Raw genomic sequence first — 16,934 nt, 5'->3', positions numbered from 1 at the left:
CTGCACTAGAGTGAGGCAGCTTCCCCTGCAAATTTCATGTTCTACTGGGTGCAAAGGCGTAGGATGGCAGTGTCTGGCTCACTCACAAGGGCTGCTGCCTATTTGAGCACAGGAAGACTAGCACTTGCAGCAATGCTAAGCTGACAGCTTATATCAGATGCCCACCTCTTAGGGGAGAAAAAAAAACCCAGTCTGCATTAAAAACACCTCCATCAAAAGAGATGCACTCTGGGAATGAGTGCAGTGAGAATAATATTTCTCCAGCTCATGTGCATGCTGAGGCTGTTTCCACAGGGCTGGGGGAAGCAAAGTCATAAAGCTAGATGGGTTCTGGTGTGACAATAAACCATTCTCTCCAGCATCCAGATCAATTTGCAACATTGCTTCTCTCAGCCATCACTGTGAAAGAGTCCTAAAGAAAATTCTACTATGGCTTAAATTATCCTATAAAGTCCCTCAAGTTCACCATCTTCTTCTCTGCCCTTTCTCCTGCATTACTATTCAAGACTTCCCTCTCCAGCCTCTTCTCTGTCATTTGCAGCACTTTCACAGCCTTATAAACCTCTCAAATATGCCACACTTCTGGTATTTCTGATTCCTCCAGTGAGATGGGGAGGGTAGGTTAAAAAAAAAAATTAAAAAAAGGAAAAGAAAGAAAAATACCCCTTGAATTTCTCAAATAATTGATAAAAAGCAATTAAACATTGGAAGGTCACCAGGTCTTCCACTGCATTTCATTAACAGAACAGTGCTTCTGAAAGCTACACAGAAACAGGAAAACTTGATAGACTGCTGAACACAAAATCCTGTGTTGCACATTCCCATGTCAGAATTTTGATAGGGAAGGATGCTAAGTTGTATTGGATAAGGAAGATAATGCTGGAGAGGTCAAGCTCAGGTACACTGAGAGTCCATTTTAAAATCTTATGCTCTTTGAAGTGGTAGAGAAGGAGAAAGGACAAAGTTAAAGGAGAATTTTTTTTTTTTTAAGAAAAAGTAAAAAATAAATCATTAAAAAAAAAAAAAAACCAGCAGGAAGGAGGACATTTGGATAGATTGTTGGCAAGAGACCCAGGACAGAGCAAGAGGAAAGGTGGAGAATTCAAAGGGGAACTTTCTTAACATTCACTTGGAGCTCACTAAGTGGGAGGAGAAACAAATCAGTAATATCAGGACAGGAGCCATGCTAGCCTATATAAGCTGGTGGGACATTTTCTTTTTCCGTACTTTCCTTCTGGCCTAACCAGCAAACCTACAGCTCCTCCCAAGCTCGTCTGAGAGGTAAGAGCACTCTGTTCTTTCCTTTTAATGCACCCTGTTACTGACTTACCTGGGTCTTTCCTCTCCCTCAAAACACCTGGCAAACAGCATTTGAGCAGTCCGGCTGCAGGAGAGCAGCTGAGGCTCAGGAGGAGCACAAGAATATCAGTTACCAAGAAGATTCTAGCAGGGTGAGGATTTATTAGCACTTTTTAGCCCAGGTGGCTGAGCCGTGGAGGAAATAGAGAAAAGAAATAATTTTTTAAAAGAAATAACCAGAACTCTTTAACATTTCCTTTTACTGCCTTTCCATTCTGCCAAATGAAAATGCCCAGGTAGTAATAATACACAACTGATGAGATAGTGTCTCTGTATTTCTCTGTCCCTGAGAGACAGGTCTCTGAAAACTGAATTGCATGTGAGCTTAATGAATATTTGAATCTGAGGTGCAAGCTTTCTTTTGAACTAATACTTTGAAATGTATCTTCTATGGGAGAACCTGAACTATTTTCTTCCAGTGAGGGTCAAGTGCATTATAACCTGTTTCAAGGATTGTGCTTGTGCTTGCGTGTGTTCCTATGCCTAACACAATATTAATCCAGCTTTACTACACCCCTGCTAACACCACACGGGCTGTGCTGGAATTAGAGCTGCTGAGAGTCTGGCCCTTTCCTCCTATTGTGCTTGGATGCAGGAATTCCTCTAAAAACAGGCTGCTCACAGAGCTTGGCTGCCCGCAGACTTCACAGCAACAATTCAGAGAATGCAAGACACAATGGCTGCGATTGTGCGGTAGCAGGTCCTTGCACAAACAAATACCTCACCATAAATTAAACCCTCAGAGAAACCTGGATTTTGGCAGGGGGAGAGGAAAATTCCAGAAAGAAGAGAAAGCAATAGATAGCTTTGCTGTATTTTCACAGGTAAAAGCCCCATATCCAAGCTTGGAAGCGCTCATTACCTGGAATATTAATCAGCCAAACTAAAGACTCTGTCCCTCTCCCAGCCACAATCATAACACTGCTCTTACCATGCACAACACAAAACCAACCTGTGGCCAGGCTTGCCTCCTCCTCAGCAGGTGACTAAAGGAGTGTTTGCAGGGCCAGGTGCTGCAGGAGTGCAGCCCCAGCACAGGGCCAGCTTTAGAAGGCATGGCTGAGATGCCGTGGGTATGGCGTGACAGGGAGGAAGTGCACACCAGTGGAAGGAAAATTGATTTAGGGAGACACGGGGTTGCATAACGTCAGCACTTTGCCACAGGACATTTATTAACTCTGAAAGGATGATTAAAAAAACACAGTAGATTAACATCTCGGCCCTGTGATGATTTCATCTTCATAAAAGGGAAACATCTATGTTTTCTGCTTTGTTTCATGGGAAGCTCTCACTTCCCATGACAATGGTTTTCAGTAGTTTCTCTGCACTTACAGCACACTACAAACCACCTGCACTCGCAGCACTGAGACGAAAAGTGCATTCAGACTGGCTCTGCCTGGGTTCTGCTGCTGCTCCTGTATCTCACCAGTTACACACCAGTAGTGGGAGTTTGCTCTCGAGAGTGTATGTGAGACGAGGCAGAGCGCTCCGAGCTGTCTGTCTGAGAACAGGACTTAGTCTTTAAAAAAAACCATTTTTCCTGGACTAATAGGAATCAAGAATAAAAAAAAAAATTACCAAACCTACCCCCCTATAGAAGCCAAGTAGTCTGTTCCAGCAGAACACTCCTTTTGCAATTATTTCCATTTCCTTGCTTTGTGCACTAAGGAAAAATAATGCTTTCAGTGAAAACCATGTGTTTGCATAGCTTCAGCTGCAGGTCTTCAAAAGACCTGCGGCAGACCAGCACACATGAAATCCCCATCAGAACATGTACACTTCACTCTGCATTATTATTCAGACATTACTGCGTTAAAATTCTCTGAGCACATCCACAATTCTGAGATAAGACACCTTTTGTATTCTCTCCTTTCCTAAATACTTGCTATCATCTGCTCCCTGAGGCAACGTAATGTGTTAACAAATCATTAATCTGTGCATGTATATGTTAGGTACTGCTTTCTAAAATCACTGAAAATGCCTAAAAAAGTTTATGCTGGTATCAGTTTCCAAGTGTTTCACTACTTCTTTATGCTCTTATTGGACAGCTAAGTAGAAGTAGTGCAAGTTCTTCATGCTTTGTGTTTCTGAATAGATGGGACAAGCCTCAGGGCTGTGGTGACAACAAAACCCACTCAGACAGGAAGCAGCCCCCACACAGTGCCTGGGATGGGATTCAGGGAAGCCATGGAACCAGTGGGGCTGGATCTGGGTCTTTACTATGTCATGAAGTCCTCATCCCAAACCAAAGGTTTTCTTGCCCTACACCCACTTCTCACCTGGCTGCTCTGCAGGTGAGGAGGCTGTTCAATAATGGTTTCATTCTCCCTTAGCATAAACAATCACAGAATGGTTGGGGTTGGAAGGGGTCTTTAAAGCTCATCAAGTCTCACTCCCTGCCATGGGCAGGGACACCTTCCACTATCCCAGTTTGCTCCCAGACCTGTCTATCCTGGCCTTGAACACTTCCAGGGATCCAGGGGCAGCCACAGCTGCTCTGGGCAATTTCTGACAGGGCCTCACCATCCTGACATGGAACAATTTCTTCCTGATGTTTAATCCAACCTTGCCCTCTCTCAGCTTGAAGCCACTGCCCTCTGTCCTGCCACTCACCGCATGCTCTGCTGAACGGATGAAATTCCTGTGGTCCCTCGAGAGAGACCCATCCCTAGCTCAAATGGGAGTGCCTGAGGGGTTGGAATAGGTGGGCTTTAAAGGTCCCTTCCAGCACAATGTATTCCATGATTCTGTGACATAATAAACACAAGCTGAGCAGCACTGCAGGACAGAAGGGAACCCCGATCACCCCGCAGCCTCTGTGACTCGGAATGCTCCGGAATACGCTGGGCATTTACTGGGTGTGAAGTTGGAGACAGGTTAGTGCAAGTGACTCACCAGGTCACCTGGTCTGTTTGCCATGCCAGCTGCAGTGAGCTGGCTTCATTTCTGCCCCTGGAAAGGGCAGAGGAGCGCTGCCAGCTCACTCTTGCCTTTATATGGCAAAGCAATGCATCCATTTTTTGGTGAATTCAGGCCGTCAGCCTCATCCATTTTTTGTGTCCACTGTACAAGTGGACTGGATAGTGACTCCAACACTTCACATGCACATTACATCCCATTCTGCAGACTCCTGAGTGCAAACAGCTCCTCACTCATCAGGCAGGGGAACACCCAGGGTCTCACAGCATTGCTCTGCTCTGCAGCAGCACTTCATTTTACAGGTTAGCACCAGGGCAAGCCCAAGCTGCATAAAGAGGGAGATCCTTTGAAAGGAAAATGTAAATTTCCTTTCACCAAATGGAGAGTGTTTATCTTGGCTGGAAATTTTGATTTAACTGAAAGTACATTTCTGTTCACTTATTCCAGAATAAAATATGAAAAAGGTGAAGGTTAATGAATTAACATAATGAGTTATAACAGACCCCAAAAAAAGCCTTCCTGTATCTACCATCCCTAGCACCACTCTTTCCTCCTCTTCTTTTCTTCCTTGGCCTTTTTTATTCCAGGTCCTTACCTTCATGTCCTACACAAAGCCAAACTCAATACTTTTCTGTATATACTGGTCCTGTAATCAGCTTCTCATATGTAACCTATCCTTTTACTAGCTGAGCTCTTCCAGAAGGCAGAAAATGTCCATTTTTTATTTATGCAAATATTTACTGCTTCCTGGAATGTCTCTACCAGCCCTTCAGTACCCCAAGAACAAGAAAATGGCCAGGATTACCCAATGGTGCAGTGACCAGGCTTTCCCTGACACAGACTCAGAGCTGCTTAACCACACTGGAGGGTCTGGAAGTGCAATGCCCAGGGGTGAAACAGCTTAAGTACTCAGCAACTGTGTTTCTGAGCTATGGGCTCTCTCCCCCCACTGTTTACAAGGCCTTTAATAAAGTTTTGAGAGAGTCATGAACTAACACAAGACCTATGTGTCTGTATCATCCTATTTAGACTATCAGCTCCCAAAATAAATGCATTACTTCTTGCTCAAGCTGGCCCTCACCAGTGAGACCTGCAGCACCACTGATTCTTTATTCACACAACAATGCACTTTGTCTGGTGTTTGCTTGATAATCACCAAGAATCAGTTCAGGAAACAGAGTATGCTCCAGGAACAGGGCTTTTTTGTTTATTTGATGATTTCATATTCAGAATTGGCTCTTAGACAAGCAATGAATTGGCTATAGGCACTGATTTTTACTGTTAGGTGTAAGCCTCTGATCCATGTGCCTGAAATGCTGTCTAGGCTACATGAGGTGCCAAATTCCAGCAACCCCTTACGCAAGGGGTGTGTGTCCCAAAGGGGACCCCATCTGCACCCCAAACACCTTATTTAGGTCTAAACACCTTTGCTGGGCCTATAACAGTCCCCTACCTTATTTAAACTTTTTATAGCACCTGGTAAATTTAATAAGTGTTATTTTCATTTGTCTTGAGGGTTTCTTACTACAGCTTCCAACACGCAGTTCCCCAATATTGTCTCAGCAGAGAAGAAAGCAACATGACATAGGCAGAGTGGAAAGCAAGAAATGTGAATTCTGGCATCAAACTCTTGAATCAATGCTGGGTACTTCTAAAGATTGGTCAGCTTGAAGTGTAGCTCAAATGAGAAAAAGGAATGTATGAATGCATCTGAGTAATGGAATAAGGCACCATGGACAACCCCAGGCTAAGCCTGAGCTCACGAGAAAGGTTGAAATGGTCCCAAGAGATGATTATGAAACTGAATTTAGGTGCCTAGTATTGATGGCTGATGGATAAATTCAAACTGGAAGTATGGGTTAAGCAGCAGAGAAGCTTAATTAATGAGACGTATTCTTATAACTGCGTGGAAGTCTGGGAGGACAGGGAACATGAAGAGGGAGTGTGCTCATGGTCACAGAAGAATCAGGTGTTCAGAGTAAGGATTTTCCTCTTTCTGGTTCCAAAGTAACATGTGGTGAGCAGATATACGGTAAAGAGAATAAACAGGGATCAGAAAGAGACATTGTAATGAACTCTCTTTTTTTCTTTTCCCTTGAATTTTACCAAAGGTTCAGAACACCAACATGGAAAACTGTGTTGATGTCAAGATAGAAACCAAGGGGGAAAGAATGCCAGTGAAGCAGAATCCACTGAGCACCGGTGGGAAGAGTTTCTGCAGAGCTGTGGGTTACCTCACTGGAGACATGAAGGATTTTGGAACCTGGCTGAAAGGTAAAGCTACTTCATCATGACTAATGACAACAGATTCAAAAAAAAAGTACATCAAAGGAGTAATAACTAACTTCCTAGTGATGTGATTCAAGTTAGAGTAGTATAGAAACTATCTCTACACTGATTTATGTCCATTTTGTAGGAGAAAAAATCAGGTTTGTGCAGGGATCCACACAGTGCTTAAATCTTGAGGATGTCTGAGATGACATTTACCTCCCAGCATGCCATGTACAAAGTGAATTTAGTCCCACAGAACATAGCCCTGGATGGTTATTCTGTGCTCTGCCATTCTTCTTAACACTCCATGTCCTTTCAGCTGAGCAGTTTCTGTCAAGCCTAATGCCACTGTGAAGTTAAATTACACATAGGTAGGTGTGTTTGGTCCCTGTAATAAAGCAGCAGAGGGATACACACACGATTTGCCATCTGAGCCACAGACATCATAAATTAGCTGGTTCATATGAATCTGGTCCAGGGTACTTTATAACACAGGGTTCTGGCAACCTCACTGTTCATCTCAGTTTTCCAGATGCAAGCCTTCACTGTGGACCATAATAAATCCCTGTCAGGTTTTACAGTCTTGTTGATTCATTGCTTCAGTCGTGGTGCCAAGTCCCCCTGCCAAAACTTTTCCCGAGTTTCAAAAATACATCCCAAATCAGTACCATCTGCAGACTTTAGGGGGCTTGTTTTATTACTGGATTTGATCTTTTCCAGACAAACCTCTCGTGATCCAGCTCCTGGACTGGGTGCTGCGTGGGATATCCCAGGTGATGTTTGTGAACAACCCCCTCAGTGGGCTGGTCATTCTGACTGGCCTCCTGCTCCAGAACCCGTGGTGGACGCTCACAGGATGTGTGGGAACAGTTGTCTCAACTTTAACAGCACTTATTCTGGGTCAGGACAGGTAAGCCCATCCTTTTACCCCTCAGGTGGCCACTCCAGTGCTCATTTATGAGTTAGGTGTTCGGTGTGGACAAGAAGCCTGAATTTAGTGGGAGGTATCCCTGCCCATGGCACAGGGTTGGAACAAGGTGGTCTCTAAGGTTCTTTCCAACCCAAACCTGCTATGATTGTGTGATCCAGCCTTGACTGGGCATGTATCTGGTCTGGTAGGACCAGAGAGATCTTCCAGCAGCTGCACCTGGTGCAGGGGGACACTGGACAAACCAGCAGAAGGGGGAGGTGCTGACCCAAGTGTGAAAAATCAGATTTCAGTGGATGAGTTCCAGCAGGTCATCCCCAAACAGAGCCACAGCTGGGTGGGGAGGGGCTGGGGCTGATGTGAGCAAAGCATCCTCAGGGGAGAGGACTTCAGGACAGCTGTTCCCTCCACACAGATCAGCCATAGCAGCAGGCCTGTACGGATACAACGGGGTCTTGGTGGGATTGCTGATGGCTGTCTTCTCTGCTGATGGAGACTACAACTGGTGGCTCCTCCTGCCTGTGGCACTGGTGTCCATGACCTGGTAAGACAGATTGTACCTCTGCTTCTCCTTCCAGCCCCCAGTCCCTTCCCCTTCCAGTCCCCACACCTCAGACTGAGCTGTTGCATTTCTATGCAGCCAGCAGTGGAAAGGGAACACAACAAACACCTATGTACTGTTAAATGTGCATTGTTATTTACACTTTTAAGCTCAGATGTAATCCAGAAACAAATAAAAATACCCACATAATCACAAAGAAATTCCAGTGGGGAAAACAAAAATCAGTGGCTGATCATGTGTAATTCAATGTTCTGAACATGAGTCATATTGCTGTGATGCATCAATTCATTTCTGTTTCAAGAGGAACATTATTTTCACTATTTCCTACCATCATCAACCACAAGTGTTTCATCTATTTAAGTCACCATATAAAAATGTCATGAAAATTTACTTCTCCAAGCACAGAAGCTGTTCAGTGGTCCCAAGACATGATGGTTGACACTAATCAAAACAAACAACTAGTAATATTTTACCCGTATATATGACACCATAATCCACTAGGTATTTGGCCAGCAAAAATTTTTGAAACCTGGTCTTTGACCCCAGATTGTTTAGTTGCAGATTGCTAAAACCACACATGTAATTTGTCTGCCTGGGTTTCATGTGGTGTTACAGTCACTTTGATGTCAGCTTTTACTGCTGATGCACAAGCTTGAGCAAGGGCACACTGCTGCATTCACAGTTCACAGTTCACTCAGACCCAGCAAGGGTATCATAGTCTCAGTCCACCTCAGATGCCAAAAAGAAAAGGTAAACACTGAGATTGAGCTGGGGAATAACTCGATTAAAGTACTGGATCATGTCTCCTTCACGTTTACCAAATTCACCACACATACTAACATAACATGACAGGAATCTGTACATTGATAATTGCCTTTGGAGGGGTAGGAAATTTGTGGAGTGACCCTTTCTCTCTCTGATTTGATTAGAAATATTGAGGAAATGAAACAGATAGAAGGAGGAGAAGGTTTTTTTGGTTTGGTTTAGTTTTTTCTTTGTTTTAAATAGACCAAATTTTCTGCAGCTGGGCTTATAGCTGGATGTGTTTCTGGTGTGATTTTTGCCCATCTGACAAGCTTCATTTTGTTCTTCTTTCAGCCCTATTTTCACCAGTGCTTTAAGTGCAATTTTCTCTAAGTGGGACCTGCCTGTTCTCACCTTGCCTTTCAACTTGGCCTTGACCCTCTACCTGGCTGCTTCAGGACCACACAACCTCTTCTTCCCTACGACCATCATTCATCCTGCAACGGCCACACCGAACATCACCTGGGCAGATGCTGAAATCACAATGGTAGGATGCCTTAAGGGTGACAGTCCCCTTCATTTACAATTAAAAACACTACAAAAATGTATTATCTTCCTTTATACTATGCATTAGGTTGGATGGGACCTCAAATGACCATCCAGTCCCACCCGCTATGCCATGGGCAGGGACACTGTCCCAGGCTGCTCCAAGCCCTGTCCAGCCTGGCCTTGGACACTGCCAGGGATGCAGGGACAGCCACAGCTGCTCTGGGCACCCTGGGCCAGGGCCTGCCCACCCTCCCAGCCAGCAATTCCTGCCCCATATCCCATCTGGGCCTGCCCTCTGGCCCTGGGAAGCCATTGCCTGGCTGCTGGCCCTGCATGCCTTGTCCCCAGTGCCTGGGCAGCTCTCCTGGAGCCCCTGCAGGCCCTGGCAGGGGCTCGCAGGTGTCCCTGGAGCCTTCTCTGGTGCAGCTGAACAGCCCCAGCTGTGCCAGGCTGGCTGCAGAGCAGAGGGGCTCAGCCCTGGCAGCATCTCCGTGGCCTCCTCTGCACTGGCTCCAAGGGGTCCACCTCCTTTGTTACTGCATTATGGCCTGGCAGTACAAAATTTGATTTGTAAGAGAACTATTAGCCAAAATATAAGGGTTTACTCTCAGAATGTACTTTTTTGATAGATTGAAAACGAGAATCTTTTCGTTTCGTGTGCAGTTGGATCCAAGTGTATAGATTATAATCTTCAAATACTCTCTTAAATCTAATTACTCATTTCTATTTCTATGCATATACTGATCATCTCCCCATAGCTAAGGTTGTACTGATAATTCCAGTTAACTCACTGGGTAATTTTAATTTTTCAGATACAGGCTGTTTATAAAATTGCATCTTTCTGATTAGACATGAGAAAGCACATATTACTGTGTTAGAATGGTTAAAAACTTGGGCGCAGGTACACATTCACATATTTTTAATTTATATTCAAGAGGGACCTTTCCAAAGGAACATTTTATTCTCATGGATTACACCATAAACAATACAGATACCAGAGTAACTATTTTCTCCTAAGGCTCAGCTGACTATTTTAAGTTCCCAGGGAGTGATTAAGAAAAGGAAGTTAATTGACACTAAACAGAAACCCACAAGTGACATTTCTCAAAGAACATTTACTGAGGCACATCATTTTATGGGAACTGTATAAAAAAAGTGCCTCAAAACCATCTCTAAGCTGTGACCAAGCTGGGCTCTGTCCCACCAGCCCAGCAACTCTTGCTCATATTCCTAGTGGATCCCAACCACCTCCTAAATTCACTGTCACAGTCCCTATGGATATGCAAAAATCAGCCCATGCAAAGATGATTAAACCTTTTCACAAAATCTTTACTTTTGATCTTAGAGCAAAAACCTGGCAGAGGAGCTCAGGGAACAAGCCATGAGTCATTTTCATGGAAGGGGAAACCCTGTGGAAATGCCCTGCTGTCTCCTGAGACCTGTCCAAATATTCCACTCAAAAAGAAAGACTGCATCCAACAAATGCCAAACGTGAGCCTGGCCAAGAAAAATAGGTTTAAAAAAAAGTCACAAAGCTGATAACAAATTGTCTTGTTTGGTTTGTTAATTTCTACAGCTCCTGCAATCCATCCCAGTCGGCGTGGGCCAGGTTTATGGTTGTGACAATCCCTGGACTGGGGGAATTTTCCTGATTGGTTTGTTTATCTCCTCTCCACTCATTTGTGTCCACACAGTGATCGGCTCAGCAGTGGGGATGCTGGCAGGTAATGGTTTGGCTTGTGCCACAGATTTATACAAAAGCATGGAGAATAAAAAGAGGAACTACAAAAAGTGGAGCAATTAAAGCCACAAGTATTTCACCCAATGGAGAATGGCTGCTTGTAAGCAAAATAGGCTCAAACTTCTGTTTTAAGAATTCTTTTGATTCACTTTCCCATTCTCTTACCTTGTTTTATGATGGTGGAAACCTTCAGAAGAGAAAAATGTCTATTGTGCTGAGGTTAATTTTTGCCATAAAATACTTAATTACTAGGTGTATCCTGGTGGGTTTAGGGGGCAGATCAATGAAAGTCACAGCCATCAGCCTGAACGTGCAGGCCTCAGGGATTCATTTAAGGTTCACATGTAGGCTCATTCACTCATGTGTGTTCTGCTGAAATCAAATCACCAAAGTCAGCTCAGCAGCAACAGGGAAATTCTGCCACCATTCCCTTTTAGACCCTTAGACCCCAGCAACATGACTACAAACAGCCCCATGCACAAATGCCGGCTATAACCTTTGAAAAATCTGGATTCATGCCACTTCTCCACTGCTTTCATCTCTTTGGCCAAGGAATGACACATTTCTCTGACTTTATTTTCCAGGGCTGAGCTTAGCAACGCCGTTTAACCAAATCTACTCGGGGCTGTGGGGCTACAACAGCTGCCTGTCCTGCGCGGCCATCGGGGGCATGTTCTTGGCTCTCACCTGGCAGACACACCTCCTGGCCATGGCCTGTGGTAGGTACCTGGCAGGTTTTCACCTCCCCTTGAAGTGAGAGAGGATGCCTTTGCAGCAGAGGTGGGCTGGAGCCAGATGGGCACTGCAGGCAGGCAGATGGAGGTAGGTGAGGCTGACGAGTGGTGGGGCTGGGTGCTGGAGCCACGGCTTTAACGCACTCTGTGCTTTCATTCTTGGCCAAGAGTTGTGTTTAAAGAAAGAGCTGCGATCGGTGGACACGTGTTAACTGAGGTCTTTGAAATCAGATGCTTTGTTTTGAGTCATTAATTGTGTTTGTTCGCTCATTGCTGGATGAATCATGGGTGGTTTTTTCCCAGCCATAGATACCAGCTCAAATTCCTTCTTTGAAGAAGGACATGCCTAATCTTTGAGAAGAGTGGAGCTCTGCTCTAGTTAGACAGTACACACTCCCCATTCTCTTGAAATGGATCAAAGGCATGAGCTGGGCAGCACAGCAGGATTGAAGAATTATTTATAAGGCAATTCCATGTGAAATTTCAATATCAGAGTGAGCTGGGAGTGAAACTATTGCTCATTCAGTGCTCATATAAGAGAGATTTAGCTCTGTATGTTATTGACCCACCTTCAAGCCCTGGAGGCAGGACAGATGAGAGTGGGAAGGGTTATTTTCCTATTTAACCCCATCCATCAAGCTGCATACTTTCCACATCAGTTGATTCTTCAAAAGGCCATGATACCATTGCACATTTTTCATCACTCCAGTTTTGTTTGTTTGTTTGTTTGTCTGTTTTGCCCCTCCCACAAGCTCCAGGTTGGAAGGGACACAGGAATAGGTTTAGCAGGGTACTACCCTGCCCAGACAGGGGCTTAATCACTGGTTGAGCTACCCAAGGCAGAAGGAGAGATGTTTGTCATTGCTGTTCTACTCCATGAGCAACTGAACTCACCAGCAACTGCCTTTCTGTTCCACAGCACTCTTCACTGCCTACCTGGGAGCAGCAGTGACCCACATGTTGTCTGTGGTAAGTGGTGTATCAGCTAAGAGCTGATTTCCCTGGCTTGTCAGACAAAACACCAAGATGTGGAGAAAAATTCAGCCAAAGGCAGAAACGGTCTGGAAGAGGGGGTACTATCTGCCCAGGGGGTTGGTGTGATTCCCACTGGAGCAGGTGACTTGGAATTATCATTTGCCACTTTCCACCCTTGGAGCGTGCACGAACTTCCACAGCTCAGCTCCAGACACTTATGAGATCACAGAATCATGGAATGGTTTGGGTTGGAAGGCACCTTAAAACTCACCAAGTTCCATCCCCTGTCATGGGCAGGGACACCTTCCACTGTCCCAGGCTGCTCCAAGCCTCATCTTTCCTTGAACACTTCCAGGAATGGGGCAGCTGCAGCTTCTCTGGAAACCCTGTGCCAGGGCCTCCCCACCCTCACAGGGAAGAATTTCTTCCCCATATCCAATCTAACCCTGCCCTCTGCCAGAGGAAAGCCGTTCCCCTTTATCCTGTCTAGGTCCTTCCCCAAAGTGCCTCTCCAGCTCTCCTGGACCTGCTTTAGGCACTGGCAGCCTGCTAGAAAATCTCCCTTCTCTCAGATATTTACTTCATGCCTGAAGCAATTGGAAAAAGGGTCCTGCACACGTTAAAGAAACATTAAATTTGGGTTAACTTCTTTTCTCTTTGCCAAAAGTCAGTCAGTACCGCAGCCCAGGGAAGAGCTGAATGTTTCTTGTATCTGCTCTCCTGTCTCATTGTCACCCTCTGCTGCCTCATGTCCATCCAAGAAACCTTCCCCATGGCACATGAGGCAGCCCTCTCACCAGAGCTGGCAGATGTTGCAGGCTGATGCACAATGTCAAGACATCATAAAGAAACCCAGCCTCCCTAAGGAAAGACTCAATGCGAAACCGAGTCTAGACTTCCTGCAGAAACCCTGTTCCAAGGTGGCTGGCTCTGGGTGTTACTCTAATAAGAGAAAGACATGTAGTAAATGGGTGGTTTGTTATTTTCCTTTGCAGTTTGGGGTGCCATCTGGAACCTGGCCCTTTTGCTTGTCTGCGCTGACCTTCCTGCTAATGACCACCAACCACCCTGCGATCTGCAGGCTGCCACTCTCCAAAGTCACCTACCCAGAAGCCAACAGAGCTTATTATCTGATGATGAAGAAACACGAGAGGTCCTGCTGTGAGGCATAGAGACCCAAGAAGAGAGAAACTCAGCTCGTTTTAAGGCAAGAGCAAGAGGTGTTTGCCCAACAGACTGTGATTTGTGCGCTACAATGTCCAACACCACCTTCTGCGTGGAGAGACTTTTCCCACCACATCTGTTTGTTCTATTAAGAAGATTTCCATTAGGTAGGACTGGGCTGTGCTGGAAGGACCATTTCCCAGTATCAACCTGTTACGATTTTAAAGCACACATGTCTGAAAGGACACTTGAATTATAAGCAATGGGAAAATGACTGATAAGCTGAAAAGAAAAATCTCTCTATGAAATTGAAGACACTGAAATCAGAAGTAAAGAAATAAAGAGCATCTTTCAGTATATGAGGGGGCTTCAAATTAATAGCTAAACATCTTATGACAGCAATGAGAGGCATCTTAGAGAGTTTCATTGTAGCAGAGAAATTGAATAAAGAGCACTCCTTGCCAAGTAGAAAATAGGTTGTGAAGAATTCTACCTGGAGGACCTCTCAGACCGCATGGAGAGAGATGTTCATTAGCAATCAAAAACATAAGATAGACATGATTTTGTGATTTTTGTGTTAATCTCATGATTTCTTTTAATACTTGAATTTGGTGATGGGTTAGCAAAGGAGGGGACAGCAAGAAAGTCATTGCTGTCCCTTTCTTATGCAATAAAAGGGCTCTGTTCAGTCAGTGCACAAAAATAGAACTAATCTGAGCTGATCTTCTGAACTCCTCTCCTTCCACTGTCCCACTCAGCCCAGGAATATCAAACAGCAAAATGCTGCACTGTCCCAGCCTGCTGCTGAAGCTCAGGAGGCTCGGGGGGACCTTGTGGCTCTGCACAGCTCCCTGACAGGAGGGGACAGCTGGGGGACAGCTCCAAGGCAACAGGGACAGGAGGAGAGGAAATGGCCTTAAATTGTGCCAGGGGAGGTTTAAATTGGATTGGATTCTTGGGGATAATATCTTCGTAGAAATGTATTAGTGTAGATAATATCTTTGTATCAAGCCTAGGGAGAGGCTGTTGGGGCAGAGGTGGTGTCCCCATCCCTGGAGGGTTTTAAAGGCCTCGTGGGTGTGGCACGTGGGGACATGAGTCAGTGGTGGCCTTGGCAACAACTCTGTGATTCTGTGAGGCTGCTGCTCTGCCAATTCTCTCTGCCCCACAGTGGGAAGGGGACGTTTGAGGTCCAGCAGAGCTCTGCAGGACACCAGCCATGTGCCACCTCTGCCCAGGCTCCCAGGGTGTGCAGGTAGAGAGGAGGGAAGCTGTCCTTGCACCCACCAGTGTGGTCACCTCAACAGGCATTAACCTTTGTGCCTGGCTCACTGACACACTCTGTCTCATGTTGAAGCTCACATCTTCACCAAAAATATCCCATGTGCTCAGGTCCTTCAGCTGAAAGGAGCCTATATGCATTAACGTCACACCAGGAAAAGCAACCCAAAACCTGCTGTTTTCCTTGTAGCAGATGAAATAAAATCTAATGATTGCTGAGTTTGGGAAGGGGAAAAAAAAAACCAAACAATGAATTTTTGCAAACATCACAAAGGCCTGAGTGTAAAATATTTGTGATGAACTGTTGGCAGTATCTTCTGGTGAAGTTTTAGGTTTTCAGATGTTCAACAGTATTTCTGTATGACTGACATTCACTTGTAAAATGTAGCATTTCCATGATTTACTTAATAAATATCTACATAATGTTCTGTGGAGTTAATTTCTAAAACAAACATTCATACTTTTTTGAGTTTGCTATAAGTTTCTCTCTCCTTATTACCATTAGTTCTTCCAAAGATGGGTTACCTCTTAAACAAGTAGTGTAAAAGACACTGGAAAATAAATTTTATAAATCAATGTGTGTGAGCTACACAGGAAACTTTTAAATTCTGCTCTTTGTGCTTATCACAGAATCATAGAATCACAAAATTGTTTGGGTGAAAGGGTCCTTGTACCACCCCCTATGCCATGGGAAGGGACAACTTCCATTAGCCCAGGTTGCTCAAGCCCCATCCAGCCTGGCCTTGGACACTTCCAGGGAATCAGGGACAGCCACAGCTGCTCTGGGAAATTGGTGCCAGGGCCTGCCCACCCTCCCAGCCAGCAATTCCTTCCCAATATCCCATTCCTGCCCTCTGGCAGTGTAAACACATTCCCCCTGTCCTGCCACCCAAGACTTAGCCAAAATCCTCCTCCAGCTCTCCTGGAGCTATTTTAGGCACTCAAAGGAGCTCTAAGTCCTCTTCAGAGCCTTCTCCAGGATGAACAGCCGCAGCTCACTCTGGCATTTTGCAGTCCTTTGGCATCAAACCTCCCTAAACCTGCAAGTGCAAAGCCTGGCTCTATACAGGAGGGCACAATCAGCCCAAGGAACAGCACTGGATCACCAGAGCTGTGGTCAGAGCTACAGAAACCTCCTCAAGACCAGGCAGTGATTCATTCCTAGGGGAGATGCTGGACAGGCCCCCAGACTGGGGCTAGATGAGGTTGGGTTTTGTCTAGAATATTCCTGGAGCAGGCACAGAGGGCCATGCAGGTGCCCTGGGGTTTGGAGCTCCTCTGCTTTGGAGCCAGGCTGGGAGAGCTGGAGGTGCTCACCTGGAGAAGAGAAGGCTCTGGGGAGATCTTTCTTTGCGGCCTCTCAGTACTTAAAGATCTCTTTAATAAAAATGTGGGCAAACTTTTTATCAGGGCCCGTTGCGATGGGGAAAGGGTTGATGGTTTTAAACTAAAAGAGGATTGATTCTGATGAGATAAAAAGAATAAATTTTTCATGGGTAGGGTTGTGAGGCACTGGCTCACTGCCCAGAGATATGGTAGATGCCCCATCCCTGGAAAAAAGTCAAGGTCCAGTTGGACAGGTCTCTGAGCCACTTGGTGCAGGGGAAGATGACCCTGCCCATTGCAGGGGGTTGGGCTGATGACATTCAGGCGTCCAACACAACCCAAACCATTCCCAGGTTCTGTGATTCATCAAACTTTAGTGTA

The 16,934-nt window shown here is 45.3% G+C and overlaps 1 protein-coding gene across 1 annotated transcript; it reads left to right on the top strand.

The window, feature by feature from the left end:
- Nucleotides 1-1,116: 1,116 nt before the first annotated feature.
- Nucleotides 1,117-15,717, top strand: SLC14A1 (solute carrier family 14 member 1 (Kidd blood group)). Its single transcript, XM_038125005.1, has 9 exons — nucleotides 1,117-1,281; nucleotides 6,390-6,552; nucleotides 7,270-7,459; nucleotides 7,893-8,021; nucleotides 9,138-9,330; nucleotides 10,909-11,056; nucleotides 11,658-11,792; nucleotides 12,727-12,776; nucleotides 13,778-15,717. The coding sequence occupies exons 2-9, from the start codon at nucleotides 6,405-6,407 to the stop codon at nucleotides 13,952-13,954; spliced, it is 1,170 nt and encodes a 389-aa protein (XP_037980933.1). The 5' UTR covers nucleotides 1,117-1,281; nucleotides 6,390-6,404; the 3' UTR covers nucleotides 13,955-15,717.
- Nucleotides 15,718-16,934: the final 1,217 nt, after the last annotated feature.

Source organism: Motacilla alba, chromosome Z (assembly GCF_015832195.1).
Source record: "Motacilla alba alba isolate MOTALB_02 chromosome Z, Motacilla_alba_V1.0_pri, whole genome shotgun sequence".
Classification (NCBI taxonomy): Eukaryota; Metazoa; Chordata; class Aves; order Passeriformes; family Motacillidae; genus Motacilla; species Motacilla alba.
The sequence above is the reverse complement of the archived record's forward strand: the minus strand, read 5'-3'. Positions and strand labels throughout refer to the sequence as shown.

What these genes read in the sequence shown, in the direction of transcription:
- SLC14A1 (XM_038125005.1), top strand. Translation starts at nt 6,405, where the DNA reads ATGGAAAACTGTGTTGATGTCAAGATAGAAACCAAGGGGGAAAGAATG. An exon ending in GCACTGGTGTCCATGACCTG is followed by an intron (nt 8,022 to 9,137) that starts GTAAGACAGATT and finishes TTCTTCTTTCAG; the next exon opens with CCCTATTTTCACCAGTGCTT. An exon ending in TGACCCACATGTTGTCTGTG is followed by an intron (nt 12,777 to 13,777) that starts GTAAGTGGTGTA and finishes TTTCCTTTGCAG; the next exon opens with TTTGGGGTGCCATCTGGAAC.